The sequence below is a fragment of the Chenopodium quinoa genome, unplaced genomic scaffold (assembly GCF_001683475.1).
Source record: "Chenopodium quinoa cultivar QQ74 unplaced genomic scaffold, ASM168347v1, whole genome shotgun sequence".
Classification (NCBI taxonomy): domain Eukaryota; kingdom Viridiplantae; phylum Streptophyta; class Magnoliopsida; order Caryophyllales; family Amaranthaceae; genus Chenopodium; species Chenopodium quinoa.
The window spans coordinates 2388266-2413840 of record NW_018745523.1 but is presented as its reverse complement, the minus strand read 5'-3'; the positions used below and the strand labels follow the sequence as shown (position 1 = coordinate 2413840).

Here is a 25575-nt window from a genome sequence, read left to right as displayed (position 1 = left end):
AGATATTGGATTTTTGTGTGGGTCATGGTGGCATTAGGTGTGAGTTGTAAAGGTCCAAATAGCCCAACATCTCAAAGTATATTGAATAATGGAAAAAAAAAAACTCGGAGTCGGGTCGGATCAGAGTTGGAGTCGGAGGTCGGATATTGAAGTCGGAGTCGGATGTCGGATTTAACCTCGACTTCCTGTCGGGTCGGAGTCGGATTTAGCATAATCCGCTCCGAGTCCGACCCGTTGCCATCTCTACCTCTACCTTATAAAGTGGAACTACCTCTCTTTTTTCCCCAATGTGGAACACTCACAGGTGGGCAGGGGCGGATGTTAATTGAGGCTCTGAAAGATTTTTGGGAAAAAAATTGTACACTAGTACAGTAGTAGGTAAAGGCCCAATAATAAATTGATTGTTTTTATTTTTTTAGGAAGGCTAAATACAAATTATATAATGAGTACTAATAATCTACTACCCCTACTATAACTACCCAATACCCATATCCCAATAATCACTGACAATCATTAAACACTTTCCCTCTCTTACTAATTACTATGCCTATTATTTTCTTGATAAGTAGTTGCACCTTGAACAACATCAAGTTTTGTTTTAATTTGTTTTGCATTAAATCATTGATGTTATTGTTATGAACTTATGAACTATAGTACTCCGTATTGTTTCATTTTTTTTTTCCATTTTTTTTTTTTACAATTTTCGGTTTTTTTTTTTTCAATTACATTTCTTTGATATTTTGATTAGTTTGAGACTTTAAACACTCAAAAGCAAATTTGTAATTTTAGGAGACAGGACGGCTATTAAGTTTAATATATTGCTCACTTGAAAGTATAGAGTACCCTTTTGCTTTCGGTATCTCATTCTTTATTTCTTCACTAATATATATCAATTGACAACTTGTTTTTAATTGTTTCAATGCTTAAATTGGGGAATTTTGATGTATTGATAATAAGTATAGAGTAAGTCAATAATAAACGTATAATTATATGCTAGAAATAATTGGCCCACGAAAGAAAATGTTTCAAGATCCGATCCGCCACTGCAAGTGGGCTACAATGGGTTTCAATATAGTATTTAACACAAAGTATTATAAAATTTTATCAATATATATGGAGTACAAGAATTACATAGTATTATAATTGTGTAATTTTTTTTCACCAAAAAATAAATAAATAAATAAATAATAAAAATTGTGTGATGTTTTGAATCCAAAAAAAAAAAAAAAAAAAAAATAAATTTGTGTGATGTTTTGTTTAATTTATTTAATTTGTCTCTATATGTATATATAAATCTAGATTTCGATATTTTTTTCACCGTTCTCTTGCTAAATCAAAATAGCTCTACTAAAGTCTCAAACATTACACCTAGTGACCCAACACATTTATCATACATATGCACATTATTATATCTAAAAAAATATCATGCAAACAAGTATAAGACATAAACGCCACAATAATAATTCTTCAAAAAGAACTAATCATACCGCGTGTTGGAATCCCTAAGTAATAATAGAATAATAAATATACACTCGTTTAACCATCCATACTTATATTTCATACATTAGACACTTTATTGAGGACCTAAATTGCAGATTTTATGAGAGAAAGAAATTAAGAACTGAATTGAAAATAATATGAAGATAACAAACCCTTATTATAACATTTTAACACAACTGGAACTTCTATTGATCTGAGGAGTACCAATTTGGCAAAGAATCCTATTTTTACACCAATCAAACAATTCAACCTTGATAAATAACGTCGTCGACGATTGCCACCGGTGGTCCGGTGCGACCGATTTGATATTGCATCTGAGATCCGACATTGCAACACCCTTTTGATGAACAACAGTGTACTTACAGGTCCATCTCTTACTATACTATATTCATAGATTGAAAGTATAAAAGTATACTGCACTTGTTTGGCGCTAACTCTGATTGAAACCTTTGTCCCCCTTAAATCAACCTTTTTCTTTCTCATCTTATTAGTCCTCCAAATTAATCCTTTTATACCCCACCAAAATCATAACAAAGCTAAGCAAGCTGTAAAGTTACTATGAATAACTAAAGCATAATTTCATTTTCCACAAATTAAAATTTCCTAACAATATAAAAGTAAACCAGTTTATATATATAAACATGATTATATATTTATTGATTAATGTTTCAGACAATCCCACCATTGCTGTCTATAGTAACTCATGATATTAAACATAAAAAATAGAATTTCATTAAGATTTTATTGAGTATATAGTGATTAAACACAAGCCTATATTCACACCAAAAAAAAAAAAAAAATAAAAAAAAAATAAAAAAAAAAAATATATATATATATATATATAGTAACTCATAAAATAAAATTTAAAAAAAAAAAAAAAGAATTTCATGTAGATTTTATATAGTGATTAAACACAAGCCTATTTTCACACAAAAAAAAAAAAAAGAAAAAAAATATCACTAGCTCTAGCTTCTTCTAGCTTTTTCATTGTTGATTTAATTAAAAAAAATGCCAACAATTTCCCCTGAAAATCACCAAGAAAAAGAAACAAACACCTTCGATTTTCGAGCCCCGCCGCCATCCCCAATCGGCTCGAGCCGCCGTGCTTCCTCCGTGGCGAACGATGAGGTCTTAACAGAGTTCCTTGAGCACAGCCTTCGGGTCCCGGACCTTATCCTCCCTGATCGAATCTTCCCAAGACAAAAGCCATTCAGGGATATTCTAGATATTGATTTTCAGGCATTGAATTCTGCGAAAGATGATTTAGTTTTGAAGATCCGAGATTCTTTGTCGGAAACTGGGTGTTTTCAGGTGATCAATCATGGGATTTCGCCGGAGTTGATAAAGACGGCGGTTAGGCGGGCGGGACGGGTGTTTAGAATGTCACCGGAGAAGAAGAGAATGGCGGTGAGATCGACGGAGATGGAGTTCGGGTTTGAGGATCAAGTGAGTGGGGAGCAAGAAGAGGTTGTGAATGAGATGGGTGAGGAATTTGTTTGGGGCATGGGATTTGGTTTTAAGTTAAATATGGAGGGAATTTGGCCAAATAAGTTTTCAAAATTCAGGTATTTAACGGTCAGTGTATTTTTTTTTTCATTCTTTGTTTTTTCTGTTTTCAAGTTTATTTATTTATTTTTTGATAATTCAAGTTGTTTATTTTATTTATTTAACAATTTATGTCAACAATGACAAAATTAATGACATTAAGAGACAAAAGAAATTAAAATCACCACTGTTAGATAATTGAACATGAATACGACGTCAAAAAAAATATTGTACATAAATTTGACAAATCAAGTTTTCATTTAGTCACAAATTTCAGAAATTGAGGTTCTCAATAGTTGAGATCATTTAAGGTTAATAATTTCATACTCCCTCCGTTTTTTTTACTTGACCCACTTTGACTTTTACACTATTCACCACTCCTCCTTTGACCGGGTTTTGTGAATAATATTTAAAGAAAAACATATTCATGTAAGATATTTTAAAATTCGTCTCAACAAGTACTATCATAAATATTACTTTTATAATTTTTACTTATCGAGAATTAAAGTTATTGATCGTTATATTTTTATATCGGCAATTGTGATAAAAGAAAAAGGTCAAGTAAAAAAGAACAGAGGAAGTATAGTATAGGAATGAGATTGTTTAGTTATAAATATTTAAGCACTACAAAGTACAATAGTTGAATACTACAAATTGCTAATTTTTGAAAAGAAAATTAAGAAAATTGTACTTAATACGTAGTAGTATATAATATATTATTTTGTTACTCTATACATTACATTATAATATCTAGAATGATCGTCATTGTATTTAACATACGCTACTAAATCATTAAAATAATTACTGAAGCAATAATGAGTTTTCATGCAATATTGAAATCAAAGTCACTAGACATGATTCATATGATATAGATCCACTAATTACATTGTGTTTGTGTATGTGCACGCGTGGGGTGAAATCCCCTCCCCCCCCCCCCTTCCTATATAATCAGCACATATTTATTATTGTACTACTCGTAAACTTGAAATTTTAAAGTAAAAATCCAAATTGTAAATGAATATTTGCATAATTATAGATTAAAACTCGTTTCACTATTCCCTTCATATCTGGAGCCAATGGATTGACAAACTGAATGATGTATATACATTGCAGTGACAAAATGGAGACCCTAGCATCATCAATTGAGAAGATTGCTAAGGACATAATGTTGATCCTAAATGAGAACTACCCCAATACACCAAATGGTGAAGGGCATACTAGTAATTTGAATGATTGTGTATGCCACATCTACAAGCATCCTCATGACGTGTCAGCTGATCAATGCCTTAGCTCCCTCCGTTATGACGTCATAAGGATGATGATCAAAGGGTCAGATTATTCCCATGCATTATCATTGCATGTTTGTGATGGATCTTCTGAGTTTCATGTTTATTCTAAGAAAGGCTGGATTTCTTTCACACCACTTAAAAAAGCCTTGATTGTCACAGCTGGGGATCAACTACAGGTATATCACACAACCAATACTTTAGCCTATAATCTTTATTGTGTTATAGTACATTAATTCAAATATGAAACGGGAAAAGAATTGACTGCACGGAAAACTTGTATACAACGAGTGTATTGTATATAACAGACCGTGTCATCACCATAATCACATATAGTCAATTATGGAGTAACTTTTATACAATTCGGGGGTGGCTAATTGACTATGGTTGTTGTGTATTTACTACTACGAGTTTAGATTACACCCGTTGTATTGGTCATAATGACCAACAATTTTTGACATGGAAGGCCCCTCGTGTCCCTTGATACATAATCATGACTCAAGGATGTTGCATTGCTTAGATTAATTAGTACCCTTTTGAGCTGTCTAACTTTTTTGTGTTCTTAATTAATCATTTCCCTGCAATTAGATTAATCATAATTAGTACTATACAATTGTTTTATCTAAGGTATACACTAATTTTTGTATTAATTTGGGTGTATATTATGACAGGCTTGGAGTGGTGGACGATACAAACAAGTGATAGGAAGACCAATATATACATTTCAAAATAAAGATTGTATTTCACTGGCTTTCTTTTGCTCTCCTCCTAATTTAAATACGAAAATTGCCAATGAATTTAATCACCAAGAGAAAAAAGAAAGGATTATTTCTCTACGACAACAAGCTCTTTTTGCTATAGTTTTTACAATTGCATGTCAACTTTTGATCAATTTTTACTGCAAATTATCACATCCATGATTTCTTCCTTTGTTCATTGTGATTTTTTAATGATTTTTTACTCTAATTACTCACCTTTTGTGTTGTAATTTTGTGATTATGTATTGGAAAGAATTCATCATATGGATTGACAAGCTTGTGTAGAGTTTGGTGGTAGTACAATATACATGCAGTTGTCACACTTTGACTTTAGCATTATTCACAAACTACACTTTGATTAGCTTTAACTTTATGATTTATAACTACGATAAAACATATATTCATGTGTATTGTGTTTGAATCGTCTCTAGGTAAATTTTCTAATATCCACTATTTATACTTGTACAATAATGTTGATTCAAAATTGTGGGTTGGCAAGTGTGATGAAAGATCCGTGTCAACTAAAAATACGAAGGTAATATATGATTATTGGATTATTTTCATAAACAAGGGCATGATGCTTTCCTTACAATATACAAAGCACGTCACACTTTGGCATGCGCTTTGTATATAAATTCAAATTAAATGGGGGTGTAAATGCCACGAAATGGACTGTAAAGCCTAAGCATTACATGACTCAAGTCCTCAAGTAACTTAGAACAGTGGGATCAAGAAAACTAATGAAAAAGGCAAGCAATGAATATCAAGTTCCACTCGGAATGCACCTACATCTTTTCTTCACATGAACATGATTGGGTTCGTATGAATGTGACACTGGTTCTTCTCTTTCACAAACTTGCTTCTGCCAGCTTCTGATCCCCACTGAACTAGGCTGCACGGATATGTCAAATTCCACTCGGATGTGCGCCTTCCTCTATGCCTCCTGCAGCTTTCCCCTTTGTTCATAACACTCCCATCACTGATGATTGCTGTCCTTTTAAATTTTCGGGCACTAGATTCTTGGACCATGTTAAAGGCTACTCTATGTCAAGTATAAGCTCCTGTCAATTATATGCTCAAGAACTTTCATTCAACTAAAAAAACAAGTAGCAGTAACAATTTTATCATCTTTGTTGATTGCAGCAGACATTCGTGTTTCATGTCATGTTTCACATACGTTTGTTCAATTCTGAATTTCCTAGCTGAATTTTATATTTACTTACAGTTAAGAGTATATACTAGTGTATAAAGACAATTAGCTGAACATCATGTGAAGAGATAAATGTGAATTCATGAGCTTTAGGATGATTTCTTCTGTTTCTTCTCTTGCCATGCTTTAATTTCAGCTCCCACCATATCAGTCACCTTTGCCTGAAATCCCGGATATGGTTCATATCCAAAGAATTGTTGAAGAGCCTGTGACAAATTAAAATCAGCAAACAATCCTGATCTGTATGTAAGTCGATTACTAGGAAGAAAAGCTACAGCAAGCAAGCAAATACAATCTTGCAGACTAAAAGGGGCTGTGAGGATGTTAACCTCTAGTAGCACGAAAAAAGGACCCATCAAGAAGGCTTGTAAGAGATTATCCAAAAGAGCAGGTGCTCGTTTCTGTCAGGAACTCGAGCATGGTAAGAACTAAGAAGCGAAAATTTGCCAGTTCAATAATTATAAGATCAGGATATCAGGGTTCATATCACCTCAAATACACCATGACCGAGGAACTGAGCAGTCCAACCAAACAACTGAGCTGCCAAAACAACCTGAATATTGAAATTGGCAAGGTGAACATACAAAGCTAAATCCCAAAAACTGAGAAATATAAAACTACACGTCTACATCCTGTGCATCATAAATTGAAGCAGTAACATATCAATCACAGCCACCATCACCTAATATCAAAGCACATCAAGATTTACGACTAAGGAGTGATAACTAAGTAGCCACCAGGCAACCTAGAAATATGAAGAGATTGTGGTTCAAGGAGAAAGCAAAATACTATGCCCAAGAAAGAATACTGCCTCAACCAGAAAACAAATACTCCGGTATCTATGTATTGTGTGCTCAACTGCTCTTGCTGTATTTCTGTGATGCGACTTTAGCAAGCATTCATTAAAAAGATGAAAAAAAATAAAAATAGCACAAGAATTGATTTAAGTAGCTGAAAAGATAAGGATGCAACTTGGAAGACGCGAGTAGGTGAAGAGCTAACATAGGAATCACTAAGCAAGGAAGGAAGCGAAAGTAGTATATATGCTGCAGGCATTGTTTAGCAGTGTGGTGAGTTGAGAAAACAGCTACATTATGTTTGGATGATGTTTGATTTGATTAAATCAACAGATGAGCACAAGTCCACAAGATACTTACATGGTTCAATCAACTAATGTAATCTCTTACAGAAAAGAAGGTTAAATTCCAGCTTAAAAAAGCAACAGGGACAGCAAGGCATCCTCAAAGCAGTTTGAAACAGATCTTTAATGGAGGTGCAAAACTACCACCACCCCGGCACAAGCAGGCCAGGCTTTGTAAAATACTCTCCAAATCTAAAGTTCATTTCATAATCTAATAATAGGTTATGTGCTTGATTCAAGTATGATACCAATACTTGCAAAGTTATAGAGCGCGATGTCCAAAGTGTCAATCACTGGTTGTAACAAGACTTAGATGCAGAACGACACATTAGATGCCCCTTGAACAAACTGCTGGACTAGACACAAGCAAGGAGTCCTGGTACACGTCCATTGATATGAGCAAGATATCGGCGAATCTCAGGTGGAATGAAAGGTCATACGAATTCAGGATTTACCAGGAACAAAACTTTTTGGTTGCACTATTGACATGATGAGAACCAGATTCGTTTTACCATATAAAATATAAACAGATTAGAACCTGTCTAAACCCAATTTTAGACATAGAAATATGAACACCATTGAAAATGGGATTGAGGGTCTGGACTGTTATCATGGATCCATAAGACTGAATCACAAATGTAATTTTTTATAACATTGAATCAAGAATGGCATAGCATAGAATCTCCTTAAGAGCTCGACACGAATTCAAATCTCAGCCACCTTGTTGCCAAATGACCAATTAACCAATGCATTAATATGGATATTAGATACACCTAATTAAACTGAGCCTAATCTCACAACAGAAAACATGATTTCCTAAGTTCACAACCCGGTCAACGCCAATGCTACTTACACCTAACAGTTACAAACCAAGACAATTTACTAAACCAAGACAATTTACAATCATCACTTAACAAAAGCATTAATCAACCAAGAAAAAAAATTAAAAGTCAACCCAATGTTACCCATCAATTAAAACCCATAAAACCTAACAAAAATCCATCAAAAATAGCCATAACAAAGTTTAAAATGTAGAAAATTACCTTCCAAGTCAAAGAAAAGCCAAGATATTTAGCAAAAGCAGAAGCTCCAAGCCAACAGAGGAAGCAGAGAAGAGCAGCCAAAGAGCCAGCTTTTTTATCCAAACCCACATAAAATACAGCATAAATTATAGTGAAAAATGATGCAAAATTAGGTAAATAAAAAATGGGTACATAGTAAAATAGCATTAGGGCTGTGAAGAATAGAGGCCAAACAAATAACATATGAATCAATATATTAATTGGGTTGCTGTGATATGCGCCATAAAATGCAAAGTTTTTCTCAAGATCAAACAACCCCATTTTTCTATGCTAGAATTTTGCCCAGATTTTCAGATTTTTTTTTTCAAAGATGGAAACTTTAGGATGAAAACTGGGAAATGGAAGATTAGAAAGAGGTTTACAAGTAAATCTACTTGATTAACGATCAAATGATATTTTAAATTTTGTTAAGCAATTTTGAATTGATATTTAACAATTTCAAATTGAATTTAATCAAATTTCAGTAAAAGGTATAGTGAAAGCATATTCATCCATTTGACTGTATTTTTTTAAGATTTAATTACATAATTGCCACTAGATATTCTATTCTTTTTGCATTTATTGAGAAAAAATAGAATTTTCGCATAGAATTGGCAATGGATTTTACAAATGAACTTGTTTTCGGTTATTTACTCCACTATTAGAAACTACGGAATAATAAAACAAGTGATTTATTGTTGGTCATGTAGGAAAATTAATTCGGTTGTCCAAGCTTCCAAAGTTTATTACAATATAGATTGTTATCAATTCATTTTCAACAAGACTAGCATCAAATTGTTAGGGTGGGGGACTTTCTAACAATTGATTTTAAAGTTGACCACCTAGCTCGATCAATTGAAAAGAAATAGTAACCTAAAATCGACTCGGAAAACATAAAATAAGCTCCCTTGAAGCTTGAAGTTGACTAGAGAATTTGGTAATATGAACACGGAATCAATACGCAAAATACAGTATAAATGTATGGCAAGATACAAGGTGGTGTTGACAACTATTAGGCGACCTTGTACCATGATAATAATGTAGTTTGAAAATTTGATCACATAATTGAATGTGTTATAAGTCAACAATATATAGTGAATGCCCAAACTCATCCGAATGCATTTATGAGGTGTTTCGTACGAGGGATAGAGAAAAGAGGAATGAGGGAAGATAAAGACATAAAAAAATAAGTAAATAGGATAAGGATAATAATTGTTATCTAGGGGTGTCAATTCGGTTAAAATGTTATCTCGTGTTTGGTATGTATAGGAAATAAATTAGAAATTAGTAATAAAATTATATTTTTTCCCTTGCAAACTTCTTTTTTCTCTCCTTTGTCCTCATTCTTTAAATTATATTAATAAGGGTAATTTGATCTTTTTCAAATCATTTTCTAGTCAACCCCCCTTCTAGTCTTATTCTCTAAACAATTTTATTCCTAACATCTTATTTTTATCCCTAGTTATCCCCCTAAACAAATCCCCTTTTAATGTCATGATAAAATTGATTTTCACATATATTATGTTTTGGATTGTAAAGGATTCAGCTTAATTAATACACGCAAATTAATCTATATTTCGTTCTTTCAACAAATTTTACTACATTATGATTATTTTGACAAATCAATCTGTTTATGCTTTTTAGACATAATTGCAGACTTGCTTATAGGCTCTCCGCTTAGCTTGTCGGAAAGGATTTTTATGCCTTCTTAAGTACAATAACTATGCAGTTTTGTCTTCCATGCTGTGTTGCACAAAATCTGGTGATGTATCATGTGTTTGGCTTCTATGGGGTATTCAAATGGCTCTACAAGGTTTTCTTGCCTATCGCATTGGTAAAGTCCCTCAAAATTGGATTACTCTTGTTCATTGGTTGGTTGTATGCGCTAGACAACGTCATTTTCTTTTTGGTCCTTTTTTTTTTTTGGGTGCTTTGTTAGGTTTCTTTGATAGAACTTCTTGTAATAAAAAAAAAAAAAAAAAAAAAAATTACATGTTGATTTGCAAAAACAAAAATTGTTCTCCTATTATTACTCTAAAATCCCCAAAATACCCTCAATTTACTCATAAATCATAATGTGAAATTGGGTAGAAATTGTTTTCTCTCTCAAAAGTCACAAAGGAATACAAGAATAAAACAGTAGTGGTCTTTACATTCTCCAGTCCACTAAGAGAGTGAAATTGGAAGAAGGTTCTTGTTGATTATGGCTATGGAGGCACCTTGGCTGCAGGAATTATTGGCGACTACCTCTGTTTTCTCTGAATCTGAGGTTTTTTTTTTTTTTTTTTTTTCCTAACGCTCTCTTTATTCCATCATTAGCAATTCTCTTTCACTCGTGTTTGTTTTTCATCAATTTCTCTCTTTTTTCACCATTTGCAACTTTTGATTTTCATTATCTTGAGTAATTTAGCTAATTACTTTCTGGGTTGAACAAACCCATTTCATTTTGCTACAATTCTGTGAAATTGGTATTTTATTTTTGTTTTTTGTTTTTTTTTTTTTGGCTAATTTGCTATCTGTTTGTAATTATTTTTTTTGTGGGTATTGATTGTTGAGAGTCATATGATGCAATGATGAATTATTATATTTTATTCTGTGAAAAAAAAATGCATTCATATGAGTTTGTATTGCTTTTTTTTTTTTTTTTTTTGGGGGGGGGGGGGGGAGGGTAGGGGTGGATTGCTCGCATTGCTGATATCATGATTTGGGTGAAACTTTGGAAATTCCCATGTTTTTGTATTTTATAAGGAACCCCACATATAATGAACTGATTAGGAAGGTAAGACAAATATGGTGTAGCAACTTAAACTTCATCCGTTTCAATTTAATTGCAACATAAGGAAAGGCGTAAGATTTTAGGACATTATGTGACGAGGAGAAAGATAAAAACTTCCTTTAAAAGGAAATGTTGCAATTAATATGTGTTTCTGCAAAAGAATTTCGGATCGGAGTTAAAGGGGAGCCTGCTCGTCTGGTGTAACCGAGTCCTGCAAAACAACGAAAGTCAAAACTGTGTTTAGAGAGAGAATTTGTAGAGAGAGAGTGTGGAGAAAGAATAAAAAAATTACCTCGCTAATCTGTGAAGATTAGCATTTATAGGAGAGGATTAACTAACTTGATTAGGGTTAGGATTAGGGTTTCTAGCCGATCGGCCCAGTTGGGCTATATTAGGGTTTCTCGGGATGCGTGCTTCGCATGATGATTGAATTTTCCTGTTTAGGGTTTAACTAAGGGCATTTTGGTAATTTCTGTATTTAATGAACGTGGTACCAAACAATATGGAATGATTAAGTGTGTTATAGCTAGGGTGTTGCCTATTATTACTTTGAGCATCTTCTCTAATTCACTCTTATGCAAAACTAGATGAAGCCCATGCGATGCACGGTTTGTTTGATATATTTTAAATAATGTTTTTTTTTTTTTTTTTTTTTTTTTGAGCCTAAAATTTGTTATATATTTTAATAAAATTCCTAATATTAAAAGTTAATATATAATATTTAATTAATTTAAACTTAAAAATCTCATTTGCCAATTTTGCTTACATGACATTTAAATTATTTAATTCTAAAAGAAATTACTAATCTCTTATTTAATTGGCTACTACTAAGATTTATAATCCTACATGGCGCGCTGAGAAAATTAGATACTACGTGGCTCTCTAAAAACTCGGGAAAAAACTCCCCTTTATATATGTATATTAGATTTGCATGGCAAGATTTCAAACAGAAAACACCTACCTATTGCAACTGTTAGCCTTAGAGTTTGGCATATGTGATGTTACATGAGAGAATGGTGGATATTTAGATATGATTTGGTGGCACATAGAGTTATGATATGGGAACTATTGCAAAACTCCAGCATCATGATTATGATAATTATAGTATTACACGAGTTTATAAGGAAAATGTAAAGAAACCAGAGTAATTCCTGTAGTGTTGGCCTTTCTACAGCCAGCCATTGAGCTAATGAAATGGGATAAGGTTGCCATTATTGAACTTTAGTTATATCTTGTAGGTGCTAGAAGCCTAAATCTGTTGTATGGATTTCTAATCATCTTGGCTATCCCATCTATAGCATAATAATTGTCATTCTGTAGATATGGCGAAAGGTTGGCTGATAGGTTCAATAACATCGGCAAAATTAGATCTAGATAAAGGTCAAATTCATTTGGTAAACCCAACATGGAAAGTGAGACCATTATTCAGGTTGGGAATAAAGGAGAGCAAAACATATCATGTTTTAGCTTTAGTTTATTAGGGTGGTTTAAGATTTTCTCTCTGTCCACTACCTGCAGTATTTTGCATCCATTGCTAATGTGTCTAGAGCACTTTTGCAACTGTAGGCCAATGTGCTTTATCTAAGACTGTAACTTATTTGGTTTCCTTAAATTGCTCATTAGTCTGCCTTGTTGTGTGGAAATTTGATTTGATTTTAGTCTTGAAATCCCACTATATTCATTGTTTTTACTTCACCTTCAACGTAACCTGCTAAACACTGCATGAACTGCTTCACAAAATTGCACCTGGATAATCAGCACAGGACTCTCACTGAATCATTACATAAAACCTTTTATGGTGAATTGCTCAGCATTTTGTTACAAAAGATACCGATGCATTCAATGTCTTTGATCTCTCTTGGATCCTTTGACAACAAGTTGTATATCGTCAATAAAATGAATAGGTCAAAACAGCATGAGAATGGGTCAAATCAGCATTGAGCTGTTCATGCAAATTTATTTTGCATATTTTTTTGTTATTCAATATTCAAATACTGCCTCCATCCCAAGGTGTTGTCCATGATTTCACAAGTACTTGGAGTGTATAAGATTAATCATTGCTATCACTTTGCAGATTGCAGAGATGGAGAATTTATTCAGGCAAGTTAGAAAAGAGGCGTTGACTCAAGAATTTTATCAAGACCTTGCAACAAGTTTCAGGTAGTTGGGCAAGCTTCAATCCTGTATTGCGCTTTCAACTCAGCATTGAAGCTGTAATAAAACTTTTCCTTATAGGGGCTATAAGGATTGATTACCTTCTTGTTTGTTCTTTACATCTGCAGTTCCTCTACTTGTCGCATCGGAAAACCATCCATAAGTTGGCAACAGGCAGAATTCCAACTATTATTCTTATTTTCTTTATTCCATTATTAACTTAATGCATATTTCAATCTTATGAATTTGCCTTGTTCTGTGCTACACCGCTACCATGACACTTTTGCAGGTGCATAATTGGTTCCAAGATAAACAGAAGGGTACATTTTCAGTTATAAATACACCTATGTCAACGTTGTCAAGTAAAGCACCTGAGACTTCAATGGTACTTAAAGGTAAAATAACTGTATTTAACATAAAACAGGATAATAGATGTAAATACTTGTAAGTACTATAAATTGTGTGCAATCTATATCTAGGCTTAATATTGTCAATTCATTAATATCTTTTCAAATAATCATGAACTGTACACAGGTGGAACAGCTTCAGAACTTGCAGACTTGGCTTTTGAGGCTAAATCTTCAAGAGATAATGCATGGTGAGCAGTGAACATTCATGTAACCCTTAAAAATATTTTTGTTTTTCTTTTATGTAAGACACTACATTTTTCTAGTCTTTACTTGAGGACCTTAGGTTTGGTTTAACTAAACTCTGCAAAATACATGTTGATGCTGGCTTTCTGAGCACTTAAATTATCTCGGTGTCTACTAAAGTTTGCAAATGACATGGATACTGTGTCTTTATGACATGCTTTCAATTATTCTTACTAAATACTACTCCCTCCGTTCCTAAAAATTGGTTACGTTGGCCATTTTGGGTGTTCTTTTTCTTTTATTTTTTTTTCGGTTATGTTTCAATCATTTTCTAGATTTTTTTTTTTTTTTTTTTTTTTTTGTACACAGTTTCCCTCACAACTACCTACTCCCAAAGCAACTATTACCATTTACTAAAATATTTATCTACTCCTAAAGCAACTATTCTTCTTTACAAAAATATTAACCTACTCCCAACGTAAATATTCTTCTTTCCGATGTTGAATTAATGTCTTAATACTTTATTTTTGTGACATCTAATCATTGTTTTTCACTATCTTATTTTCCTGTAACAATCGTTCAGGAATAGAAGAAGTATTGCTAATTCATGGTGGAACCCTAATGCTGTTTTGCTGAGTAAAAACCTGTTTGAAATTCATTAATTGTAACAAAGTTTTTCATTTATTTGAAAATATTTACTTTTTACTGTTTCTTGGTGATTTGAGATTGAATGAGAATAGTGGTGGGATGATATTGGAAAAATGTTTATTTTCTAGTTCCAGATATGGTGTATGTCTATTTATAGAAGCTGTTCAAGTGTCAATATCAAAATATGAAATATTTCTTGATTACAGGCATAGCTGAAGCTTTCATTTTTGGGGATTGTAATAGTTGAATTCGAATGAACTGAGCATGCAAAATTTCACATAAGCCAAACTCTGTTATTGATACATCACATCTCCTCAAGCCTGATCAAGTTTTGTTTACATGCAATCCTTCTTCTTTGTAGACAAAGCTACCGAGCATTTACCATAAGTTAATAGATACATAACAAAAGGGCACAATACAGAACCCTAGAAAAAAAAAATAAAAAAAAAAAATTAAGAAAGAGAAATTTAACACAAGTTAATGAATATATCACAAAAATATGGTGCAATTTTTATGTCCTGCTCACAGGCACTATCTTTATTCTCCTAATTTCCAAATGCTTTGAACCTTCTCTCTCTTCCCTGTTCTCTAACAGTCCCTTAAGTAGTTAGCCTGGGTTCCTGTATTAAAATTCAAAGTAAGAATTGAAAGACCTATGTACTCATAAATTCATATAAGGAGTACGTATTTTGACTTTTGAAGTTATGTTTGGTTAATTGCTCTTTTTCATTATATTATTTTCTGTCCCTTCTTTCCTGTTTAACAATTTCAGCATCTTCACAGCTACGCGCTGCTTGTAAATAAATCAAATATTTCTTGTTGGTGCTTCATGGCCAACGTTATCTGATACTGCACAATTTAGATCTTGAAAAATATTTTAGAGAGAGGGGGAGAGAGCCGACATACTAAACAGTTATCACCCATCACTAAATTTCTAAGCCTTTGTTTTATCAAATTAGCTTTTTGGTAAAAAAAGCTTGTCATTCTTTTGTTATATGATGATTAACCAAACTGGTAAAATCTGTTATGGAAAAAAGAAAGAAATAAAAGTACATGCTAATCAGTTCATTACATGCCACTATGCCAGGTATGATGTTGGTACATTTCTCAACTACAGAGTTCTATGTTCTGGCGAACTTGTAAGCTCCTAGTGTACTGCTTCTCTCATTTGGATTATAAACATGCCCTTTACATGGATTTTTTTGTCATTGTTTTTTATCCTCCCTTTCCCCCTTCATTTATTTTTTGGTTTTTTCCTTTGAATTTGGCTCGATGTGTTACTTTCGCTAAGATATGCTCTACATCATCAGAGGGAAACACTAGACCATCTGGATGATGGTTACATATCATGGGAAAAACATTGGAAAAGTGGAGGCTTTTTCATGAACCTTTAAATCTTTAATGGAAAAATGTAAATTAATTGCTCTGTTCTAATGATTTTACATGTTATACCATGTAGGTATACAATGTTCATTGTCTCTCTTTAATGGTTTCTTCTTAAAGGAGCTTCAAACTTTTAGTCGTTTTAACTTCCAAAAACATAGTAACCAGTGTATACATCCATGGTCCATCTACTGGTATAAAATTGAGAGACTTGCCTATGCTTATTCTTTTTTTCCTGGCTGATTCTTTTTTCGTTCTTTTTTTAAAAATTCAAATGCAATAAAAAGAAAGATACCAGGTAGGTATCCCCTATTCTCGAGGGTTGATCCTAATGCATCCTGGCTCATCCTATGTAGCCTGCCTACACTTCTTTTCTTTTTCCACACTAGCTCTTTTTTTTTTTCTTTTTTTTTATCAGTTTGGATGCATAACTGTGCTGTGCTATTTGTTATTGGCTTCAGAAATAAGTGTCTGATTTACAATATGCTGATTGTCTGATGTATCTTTCTCATCTTGGCCCTGGCCCCTGGGTGCTATTGAATGTGAGATGCGATAGCTTGTATGTCAACCTGTCAAGATTGTGTTCATCATACGAAAGATTAGATGCTGGCCACAGGGTAGTTAGACCAAATATAAAGAAATGATATTGTTTGTTTGATGCTGATTTTACAATTGTTGCTGGTAAATCGAATGAACTTCAGTCAATTTTCCCTTGGTAACTAGCAGATTAATTTTGGAGGACAACTCATGAAATGTTGTTTATAGTGTAATAAGGAACATTTGATTGATGAAGCCAAACTCTGTTCTTTTTGTTCTATCCATTTTTGTCCGTGATTATTTGTTCTACTCACTTTGCTTTATTCTAGTTTTGGCCTTCCCTCTCTACCGTGTTAACCCTTGAACCTCACAATAATTACACCTTATCCATACGTTCTCTCTTTATTCATTTTTTTTTCTTACACCCAAATTTTTACAATCTCTGTCTTATTTATCCTACTTTATCTAACACCCACTCACGTTCTTCAATATTTTCTTAAAATTTGTACCTACAGTAATTTGAATTTAAAATAACAGAGGGAGTAAATTGCTGATAGTTTCTTCTAGTTGGAATGAATTGAAAATGTGACTTGTATTATGTTTACTTCCCTGCCCATCTCTTGTTTACTCATTATTCATCTATGCAAGTGAAATTTTTTAAAGCAGCACAGATACTAATGTTTTATCATCTAAAACAGGAAGCTCGTGTCAGATTTGCGGGTTTTGGGGTCTCCCATGATGAATGGGTGAATGTAAAAATTGGAGTGCGTGAACGTTCAATCCCTCTAGAACCTTCAGAGTGCCATAAAATTAAGGTTGGCGACCTTGTGCTGTGCTATCAGGTATTATTGTTGTGCTGTTGTCCCTACTTTCTCGTCCCCTTGAAAGAGGAAATTTTTAATCATTTGTACATGTTTGAAATATTCCTTCCATTCTAAGATATCACAAAGTAATATTGCATTAGTTAGTTGAAAGTTGAAACCAACAAAAGATATTGGGTGATAAATAGTTATAGAGGGAATCCTTTTTAGAGTTTAATTTAGTAATTAGATCTTCTTTAGAGTGATAGAGGTTCTTTGTCAACGACGACTGCTGGAGATTAAATCATTGGTATGTGCAGTCAACCTCTCAACCCAATCACATTAGATGGCTTAATCAACCAGTAATTATTAGGATTTAAAATTATTTTCATAGTACTTACAAATGTGGACTGATTAGAATCTTTGCTTACAACGACTGCAATTTCAAACTTAAAAGTCGCAAACTTTATTTTGATAACGATCAATTTCTGCGCACTAAAATCATATGCCTTCAAGTACTCTGCAATGTGTTCATTTACCAATAACTTTTTTTTTTCTATCTTTTTTCCTAATGGATTCTTGTAGGAAAGACTGGATTATGCTGTATATGTTGATGCACATGTCATGGAAATCCAACGGATGTTGCATGACATAAAGGGATGTCGATGCATCTTTGTGGTTCGATTTGATGATGATAAGACTGAGGTAAGTGAATGCCTCAACAACATAATATTGAATTTTTTGTGGCATGTATTATACTCGGAAGTATTAAGTTCCGTCTCTCTTATGGCAGGAAAAGGTCCAGCTGAGCAAGATATGCTGCAGGCCAAAGTAAAAGTCTGCATTGAAATTAGCTGTGCCAGAACTAGAAATTACAATTGAGACATCAACATTTTCCATGTAACAATAGGGGCAGGTTGCTATTTGGTGCTTCAACTGGTAACACCATTCGCTGTATAAAGTAGAATTAATATCCTTTGTGATATAATCAAACCGGAAAACAAGCTTAATGATTTTAATCTTATGGAGAATGCTTACTGTTTAATCAATCAGGTGGTTCAATTAATAGCTATTTGGAATGCCTATATATGAACGCGTTAGCATCATCAAATTATATGAAACCTTTCATGGATGCTTTGTCTCCGTTGATCCTTTAATGGCCCGTTTGGTAGCTATCAATTAATTTAGTGCGACATATGAAAAACAACCTTAAAGCCTATAATCTCCATTGAAACACAATCTCATCTCCCAAGCTTGTGTTTTCTTCATGTTTTTCCCTCAAGATGGTATTAGGTAAGAATGAAAGTATACAGAAAAATATACCATCATCTTTTGCAAAGAGACGGAAAATGGTCCACGACAACTTCACCAATTTGCTCTATGGTACAATGTAGTCTTACAGATAACTAGCTACTACGAGACCTCTACAAAAAGAACCCTTTCACAGGCTCACAAGAATTTATTAACTCTTGAATAACACTTGATTTAAGTGCATGATAAGCAATTATGCATGTCATGAACAATTTTACGGATCAATAGAACATGCAATAGATACTAAATATACAATCACCTTTTGCAAAGAGATGGAGAACGGCCTACAAAAGGATAACTTTACCAATTTGTTGTTTCATACATACAGATAACTAGCTACTTGGAGAACCTGTACAAAATGAGAACCCTTCTGAGGGCTCGCGATAATCTCTATATTCTTGAATTAACTTGATTGTGATTGTGTTACCCATCAAAATGTCTACTCTTAATTGATTCGTTAGGCGGTTAGCATCAATTTAATAAGGATCCTTATCACTGCAGCCTCACGAAACTGTCCTACCATAACAAAGGGTAGAGATGTACAAGTTTTTGTCCCACTTTTCCTGCCAAAATCCGAAGAAAAAAAGAGGATTCAATTTTCCATGGCCTGAATAAGTTGACGATGGCAAATGCGTTAAACCTTACCTTAACATGGGTGGAAGGGAAAGTGGATGTTCGAAGAGTCTCTTGAGACTGATCCCTCCTTATTCGTTTAGGAATACTAAGAGCAAAAGCAGACTGGTCTGGAGTTCCTGCAGCAGCCGTGATACGATACCCTTCTTCCCATCTCTTGTGTATACCTTCACTTGGGTAGAGAAAATCTAATTCGACAACCTGGATAAAATACAAAGCCTAAGGATAACACCACAAGAGATGGTACTCAAACAACTCAGTAACACATAAAGCACATAGCTGAAATACGACAAACACCTGTCTTGTATATAATGAACAGCGAGACATTACAATTCCCCATCTACTTCCAGCAGTTGCCATGGAGGTAATATAGAAGCCTTCCCTCCACTTCTTAGCAATCCACTTGTATGGAAATAAATCGCTGACTTTATATGATTGCTGTGAGAATTGGGTTCCTAGATTCCGCAATGAGACAGATAACATCAGAGGCACAAACAAACAAACAAACAAACAAACAAACAAACAAACAAACAAACATATTCTAGAATTAAGAGCAGTAGGTCTAAACCTTTTGACATAACAATCAATGACTGTCCAGATCCCGTTCCTGCAGCTGCAGAAATAAAATAATTCTTCTCCCACATCTCCATTATCCAATCCTTTGAAGGGGGTAAAAACAGATCCATCAGCAACACAGAAGTCGCAAAATATTAAAGAGTGGCTAGAAGATGCCAATATAAGTTAATTCAAGCCATATCTTCTATGGCAGATTCAGAAAAATTACGTTACTAACTAAGCAGATACCCTACAAGGTAAATAGCAAAATGAAATGCATTCAAATAGGTTCAACAACTGAGTAAAAGGTACATAGCATGATGCAGGAATATGAATACATGGAGATATGTTCTTGCACCATGAAGTATCAATGTATTCATCGTAGAATATTGTCCACAGTCAAGGTTCATATAAGGGATTATCTTTTCCCAGGGGATATAAAGAAGTAGAGTTGGTACATCATAAAGCGCCACTAATACAGTTATACTATACAATGTAATGAACCAATTTTATACATCCTTTCAATGACATCAATTCAGTTATAGATCCTTCCATTTAGCATTCTAGTAGGTCCTTTTTAAAGGCAACAATTATGCATGTACCTTGTTGAAGAAAACTGGAGAGCGTGAATAAACTTGAGCGCTAAATCCACTACCAGAATCCATGATAAGGGCCCACAGATTATCACTTGATGTCAAACTAGTGATAAAAATACCATCATTATATCCTTTCTCAATATGGGAGTCGACCCTCGCATCTGCAACATTATAGTGATACCTACAATATAATATGACAATGAAAAGCTCACCCTCTAAAAAGACACACAAATAAACATGCACAAGAGAAGGGACAAACAAAAATTAGGAGTGTGTGTCCAAGTTAGCATGTGTGCACGAATTAGATTCATATTGCATACAAAAATGACAAAACATTCAAATAGTTACAGAAAATTACAGCAGTCACAGAAAACTAAATGCTATTGCGCGTGAAATAAATAAGGTCCAATGAAGACAAACGAAATATCAATCTTCTAAGATAACATCTGATTCCATGTAACCAAACTGATAGTGTCAATAAAGCTTGCACAAATTCAATGACTGAGGCAAGAAAAGCAATAATATCATATGATTTCAACATTCTTCAAATGATTAGCACACGCATGGAAAGTGCTAAAACATACCTTTGCTTCAGAGGGCGTCGAGGATCATAAACACTGATCCACTGCACTGCAGGCTTCCCCAACCGAACTTTCTTTTTGACCTGTTCATCTTCATCCTCATCCTCATTGTCAATAGTAAACCGACCTCTTTTTTGACCAGCCTGACACTGAAACCACAAAATAAACATTACAATATAACTTAAACAATCTGATCACGCCGTTGGATGACAAACTCAATGCCAAGGGTAAAAAAGATACCTTTTGTGCACCATCAATATTTATTGGCCTTGCATCAGGTTTGGAATCAACAATCTTGTCAAAGAGAGAAATATATTTTGCATAATTGGGGTCCTCATCAAACTTCAAATTTACCACATGCTCAAGAAATTCTTGGAATGGCTTTGGACATGAAGTACAAATCCCTTCCAGAGATGTTGCCATTTTCTTCTTGCAGACGAGAAAATTCTTATTGTTTCCCTGTGATGAAATTAACTGATTAAGAGCGGCCTGGGAATAGCTAAATACATCATATTCCTCTGACATACAGACCTGAAAACCTTGCCATGGGAGAGAACCGCGGATGAGGAAAATAAGGGTATAAGCCAGAGATTCTAGATCATCTCTTCTGCTGCTAGTTCTCCCCAAATGAGCATGGACACTAGCATATCGGACAGTTCCCCTGTAAGGTTTAAATAGGACAATGAAATTGCAGAGAGTGGAAATTGAGTGAGCTATTAACTTGAATACAGAATTTTATTTATTTATTTATTTATTTAAAAAAAAAACAAGTTTTTTTAAAAAAAAAACAAGTTTTCCAACCTAAATGCATCTGGCCTCTGGTCATACCCAACATGTAGACCTCTAGAAATTTGCCATTTTGTTGCTACAACAGATAGAACTCCCAAGTGTCAAACACAAACAAAATGAACAAAAAAAAAAGATAGAAGATGAACATAGATCCACATGATTCATAACTAATAGCAAACCTAATCCAAGATCTGCCAGAAATAACTTCTTCTCATCAGGTGTCCCTGGAGAACCCAGCAGAAAATTCTCAGGCTTCACATCTCCATGGACATAACTGCCAGTCAAAGAAGATGAAAACTCAGAACAAAGCACCATGGTCCATGATCACCTTGAAAATCATTACTTAATCAAGCCGCCAAGGAATATCATTAAGACAAGTTCCAAGACTGAAATATGAAGCAGCCTGTATACTGTAATGAAGAACCACATACTTAAATCCAATTTGAACTTTCACCATTTATGGTGCATATAAGAGTATGCAAAAGAAATAGGCTTCCACAAATTCTTGTTAATTTAATACCCATGAAATCAAAATCAATGCGTGGAAAAAACACAGAAACAAATAAGAGAGAGGGGGTATTTATGAGCAAGAAACATATGCAAGATTGAGAAAAAGAAGGTATATATAAATTATAGAAAAAAAATAAAAAATAGATGATCAAACTTCATCCACTACATTGAGAAATAAAACTCTGATCATACCACAGTTTAACAGAGAAGTAAAAGCATTGTATATGAAGCACATAAACCCAAATAAATAAGTTGCTAAAATTCTCACCCTTTACTGTGAATGTTTTTCAATATAGAAATTGCTTCAACCGCAATGCATGCAGCCATTGAAGTTGACACTCTGATCCAACCCAGCAAGTCAATATATATTTTAACAAACACAAGTTAATATGTAGTATAAATGAAACATGATAGTAAGGTCTCACGTTTGGCTCTTATTATTCCAAGTATCCCATAGACTAGGTCCAAGCATATCCATGACCTGATAATACCATAAAAAAAAGAAACCATTACTAACCTTGAAAGTACAATGCAAACACAAGATGTAACCTTACAAGTAGAAGTAAAATACACACCATGATGTAGTAGTCACCTTGAGATCCCTTGTAATGTACTCGTGGTACACCATGGCTTCCACTCAATTTACTGTCAAACAAATAAAGCATAACAAATTCAGACGCTGAAGAAAGAACAGATATTAAACTACAAAAGAAAACCACAGGAAGATACAATGCATACTTGTACACCTGCCACTCAGCCGGAGGACCATTAAGACATCCTTTGCTATATTTGCGTTCAAACTTCAAGGCTACCTACAACCCAACTTTAGTATTACTGTAACAAGTTGATAGCACATAAAGAAGAACATAATGTAACGAAATAGACAGCGTACCTCCACAGCATCAGGGCCTTTGTGCATATCTGCAATAGAAGACACTCGGCGACCAACATAAACTTGACCAAATCCCCCCTTTCCCAGCTTTTTTTCAACCTTGTATTTCGGGGAGCCACCAACCTGAACCTGTACAAAATGCAGAAACCACATAAAGATACCTTAAAATTCAAAACCCACAACTATAATCTGTTCAACATAGGGCAGCCTTCAAAATCAACTGAAAATAGTCTTATACACAAAACAAATTAAATATATTAATTGCAATAGTTTGCATATATTACCAAAATCCACAAACTAAATATGGCCTATCAAACCAAATATGCTGCCTGAAATTCCAATTAGTGATAAGAAACCTACTTTAATTACCAAGCACATATATTTCACTAAAATACATAACTTCTGCTTTAAATTACTTCGAAATCTTATTGAAATCATAACAGATACTCCGTATATCATTATCATCTATGGTTTAAAACACACAAAACGTTGATCATAACCCGAAATCATTTGCAACATTCTAAATTCCATTCCAACCACCCCTCCTTCAAACTAAGAAGTATCAATCAAGCAAACCATTTCATAGATATACACAAAACAAATTTAGCTTCAAATTACGCAACAACAACAATAAAGCCTTAAACCCAAAATGATTTGGGGCCGGCTAACATGAATCGTCATATGGAACTGTCCAAAAAAAATACGCCAAATTTAAAAAAAAACCGAAAAAATAAAAAGAAAAAGAGAAATTTATACCTCTTTAGGCACAACATCCATACAACAATCATCGCATTCAAAATCATCACTTCCCTCACTATCAAACATTCTCTCTCCTAAAACCTAACCCTGAACTGAACTACCACCAACTAGAACAACGACAACCACCGCAACTGACACCTGTACTTCGACTACCGCCGGCGATGAAAATCACCGCCGCAGATAACACCGGTGCTCCAATCACCGCCGGGTCTCTTCCACAAATCGTCGCCGGAAAAACTTCAACTTACAAATGAAGTTGAAATATGACAACCAAAACCACCAAACTCGCCGGGAAACAGAAAACTCCGATGATCCGCCGGCGACACTATCGGAAAAATGAAATGCCAGCGAAAATTCCGACGTTACAAGCCGAAAATCGCTGTTATTTTGGATTTTGAGTAGCAAGATGGTGGATTTAGAAGCAGAAATTGAAGAAAAAATTTAGGGTTTTTGATAAATTGGGGATTTTTTTTAGAAGTGAAAGAGAGAACAAAGGTTGGGCAGATAATAAAAATAAAAAAGAAGCGGTAAAAAAGTTATAATTTAGCTCGAAAATTATAAAAAAACGTACTTTTCGTGAATTGTATTGGAAGATATGGACCGTTGATGAAGGGCGGGATTTAGATTAAGGCGGGAAAAATAAATTGTTTAGAGGAAAGTGTATAGGGGAAGGAATGTAGAAGTTTATAGGGGAAGGAAATGCAAGGTAATTAGATAAATGTAGAGGGAAGATCCGAAGATGGTAATTTTTTTTTAAATCTTACTCCGTATATTTATTTACTAAGGATCTGTTTTCATACGTTTATTTTCATTTCAGCTCAGTTCAGTTCAGCCCCTAATTCTCTTCTCTTATAAAATATTCATTTCAATTCAGTTCAGTTCATCTGATTTCGGTCTATTAGAACAGGCCCTAAGTATTCCACATAATTATTTGGATTTTTAGATACTCCTATCTTAAATGAAGTTTCTTGAACAAGGATCATTTTTTTTTTGAGGGGATCTTGAACAAGGATCATGATAAGCTGATTTGAAGGACTTATCCTAAGTTCAAAATTTTTCAAATAAGAATCATTTTGAATATGAGAAAATTCTTACATTGTGACTATGTTGTACAAAATGTAGAGTTGATACTTCATTAATATAAATCTCTTGTTAATTAATACGGAGTAATATAAGGGATCGTTTGGCATCACAGTGGTTTTTTATTTTTTGGTTTTTTGTTTTTTAAAATCATATGATACTAGTTTTGTACCCCGTGCGATGCCCGGGTTGTTTATTGAAGATAAAATTTTAATTTATATGTCAAATTTTTAATTTTATCATTGATACAAATTTAGTTAGGAATTGATGTGCTTTTATGACGATTTGCTATATTTAATCGAAATTTTTTTAACAAAATTATAATTCAATTTGTACCTCTGAAATATTGATATTTTATTGAAAATAAAACTCTAAAATAACAATTTATCCTAAAATTATATCAAAATAGAATTTTAAACTAACTTTTTAATCGTCTATTTAAATATATCCAACGCACTTGGCGAAAAGTTGAAACGC

The 25575-nt window shown here is 33.7% G+C and overlaps 4 protein-coding genes across 5 annotated transcripts; 2 read left to right on the top strand and 2 right to left on the bottom strand.

Moving 5' to 3' along the window:
* Positions 1-2349: 2349 nt before the first annotated feature.
* Positions 2350-5284, top strand: LOC110715411 (1-aminocyclopropane-1-carboxylate oxidase-like). The gene is made up of 3 exons (XM_021893993.1): positions 2350-3065; positions 4159-4510; positions 5003-5284. Exons 1-3 carry the CDS (start codon positions 2509-2511, stop codon positions 5249-5251), a joined length of 1158 nt encoding a protein of 385 aa, XP_021749685.1. The 5' UTR covers positions 2350-2508; the 3' UTR covers positions 5252-5284.
* Positions 5285-6196: 912 nt separating this feature from the next.
* LOC110715586 (uncharacterized endoplasmic reticulum membrane protein YGL010W-like) lies at positions 6197-8991 on the bottom strand. Its single transcript, XM_021894175.1, has 4 exons — positions 8484-8991; positions 6790-6852; positions 6629-6700; positions 6197-6505 (listed from the first exon to the last, which is right to left on the bottom strand). The coding sequence occupies exons 1-4, from the start codon at positions 8781-8783 to the stop codon at positions 6389-6391; spliced, it is 552 nt and encodes a 183-aa protein (XP_021749867.1). The 5' UTR covers positions 8784-8991; the 3' UTR covers positions 6197-6388.
* A 1508-nt stretch (positions 8992-10499) lies between these two features.
* LOC110715514 (protein SAWADEE HOMEODOMAIN HOMOLOG 1-like) lies at positions 10500-18441 on the top strand. The gene is made up of 9 exons (XM_021894094.1): positions 10500-10770; positions 13352-13437; positions 13560-13605; positions 13721-13826; positions 13966-14029; positions 15760-15811; positions 17291-17434; positions 17978-18097; positions 18186-18441. The coding sequence occupies exons 1-9, from the start codon at positions 10705-10707 to the stop codon at positions 18225-18227; spliced, it is 726 nt and encodes a 241-aa protein (XP_021749786.1). The 5' UTR covers positions 10500-10704; the 3' UTR covers positions 18228-18441.
* Positions 18442-18817: 376 nt separating this feature from the next.
* On the bottom strand, positions 18818-25289 carry LOC110715493 (casein kinase 1-like protein HD16). 2 transcript variants are annotated; one of them, XM_021894072.1, is made up of 16 exons: positions 24016-25289; positions 23260-23388; positions 23106-23179; positions 22943-23012; positions 22793-22848; positions 22636-22707; positions 22037-22131; positions 21870-21933; positions 21600-21729; positions 21309-21527; positions 21072-21217; positions 20494-20668; positions 19905-19995; positions 19634-19791; positions 19349-19537; positions 18818-19266 (listed from the first exon to the last, which is right to left on the bottom strand). In XM_021894072.1, the coding sequence occupies exons 1-16, from the start codon at positions 24082-24084 to the stop codon at positions 19207-19209; spliced, it is 1797 nt and encodes a 598-aa protein (XP_021749764.1). In that variant the 5' UTR covers positions 24085-25289; the 3' UTR covers positions 18818-19206. The 2 variants fall into 2 exon arrangements, with proteins under 2 accessions (XP_021749764.1, XP_021749766.1); XM_021894074.1 differs by having other exon boundaries at positions 22960-23012.
* Between the last annotated feature and the right edge of the window lie 286 nt (positions 25290-25575).

Bases quoted from the DNA above. Each gene is read 5' to 3' on its own strand.
- LOC110715411 (XM_021893993.1), top strand. From the start codon at position 2,509: ATGCCAACAATTTCCCCTGAAAATCACCAAGAAAAAGAAACAAACACC. The intron at 3,066-4,158 runs GTATTTAACGGT...TATACATTGCAG, and splicing joins AATAAGTTTTCAAAATTCAG to TGACAAAATGGAGACCCTAG. The intron at 4,511-5,002 runs GTATATCACACA...ATATTATGACAG, and splicing joins CAGCTGGGGATCAACTACAG to GCTTGGAGTGGTGGACGATA.
- LOC110715514 (XM_021894094.1), top strand. From the start codon at position 10,705: ATGGCTATGGAGGCACCTTGGCTGCAGGAATTATTGGCGACTACCTCT. The intron at 14,030-15,759 runs GTGAGCAGTGAA...CCACTATGCCAG, and splicing joins TCTTCAAGAGATAATGCATG to GTATGATGTTGGTACATTTC. The intron at 15,812-17,290 runs GTAAGCTCCTAG...CATCTAAAACAG, and splicing joins TTCTATGTTCTGGCGAACTT to GAAGCTCGTGTCAGATTTGC.
- LOC110715493 (XM_021894072.1), bottom strand. From the start codon at position 24,084: ATGTTTGATAGTGAGGGAAGTGATGATTTTGAATGCGATGATTGTTGT. The intron at 21,218-21,308 runs GTATCTTTTTTA...TTGTGGTTTCAG, and splicing joins ATATTGATGGTGCACAAAAG to TGTCAGGCTGGTCAAAAAAG. The intron at 19,267-19,348 runs GTAAGGTTTAAC...GGATTTTGGCAG, and splicing joins TCCCTTCCACCCATGTTAAG to GAAAAGTGGGACAAAAACTT.
- LOC110715586 (XM_021894175.1), bottom strand. From the start codon at position 8,783: ATGGGGTTGTTTGATCTTGAGAAAAACTTTGCATTTTATGGCGCATAT. The intron at 6,701-6,789 runs GTGATATGAACC...AGTTCCTGACAG, and splicing joins TCGGTCATGGTGTATTTGAG to AAACGAGCACCTGCTCTTTT. The intron at 6,506-6,628 runs GTTAACATCCTC...AATTTGTCACAG, and splicing joins CTTTTTTCGTGCTACTAGAG to GCTCTTCAACAATTCTTTGG.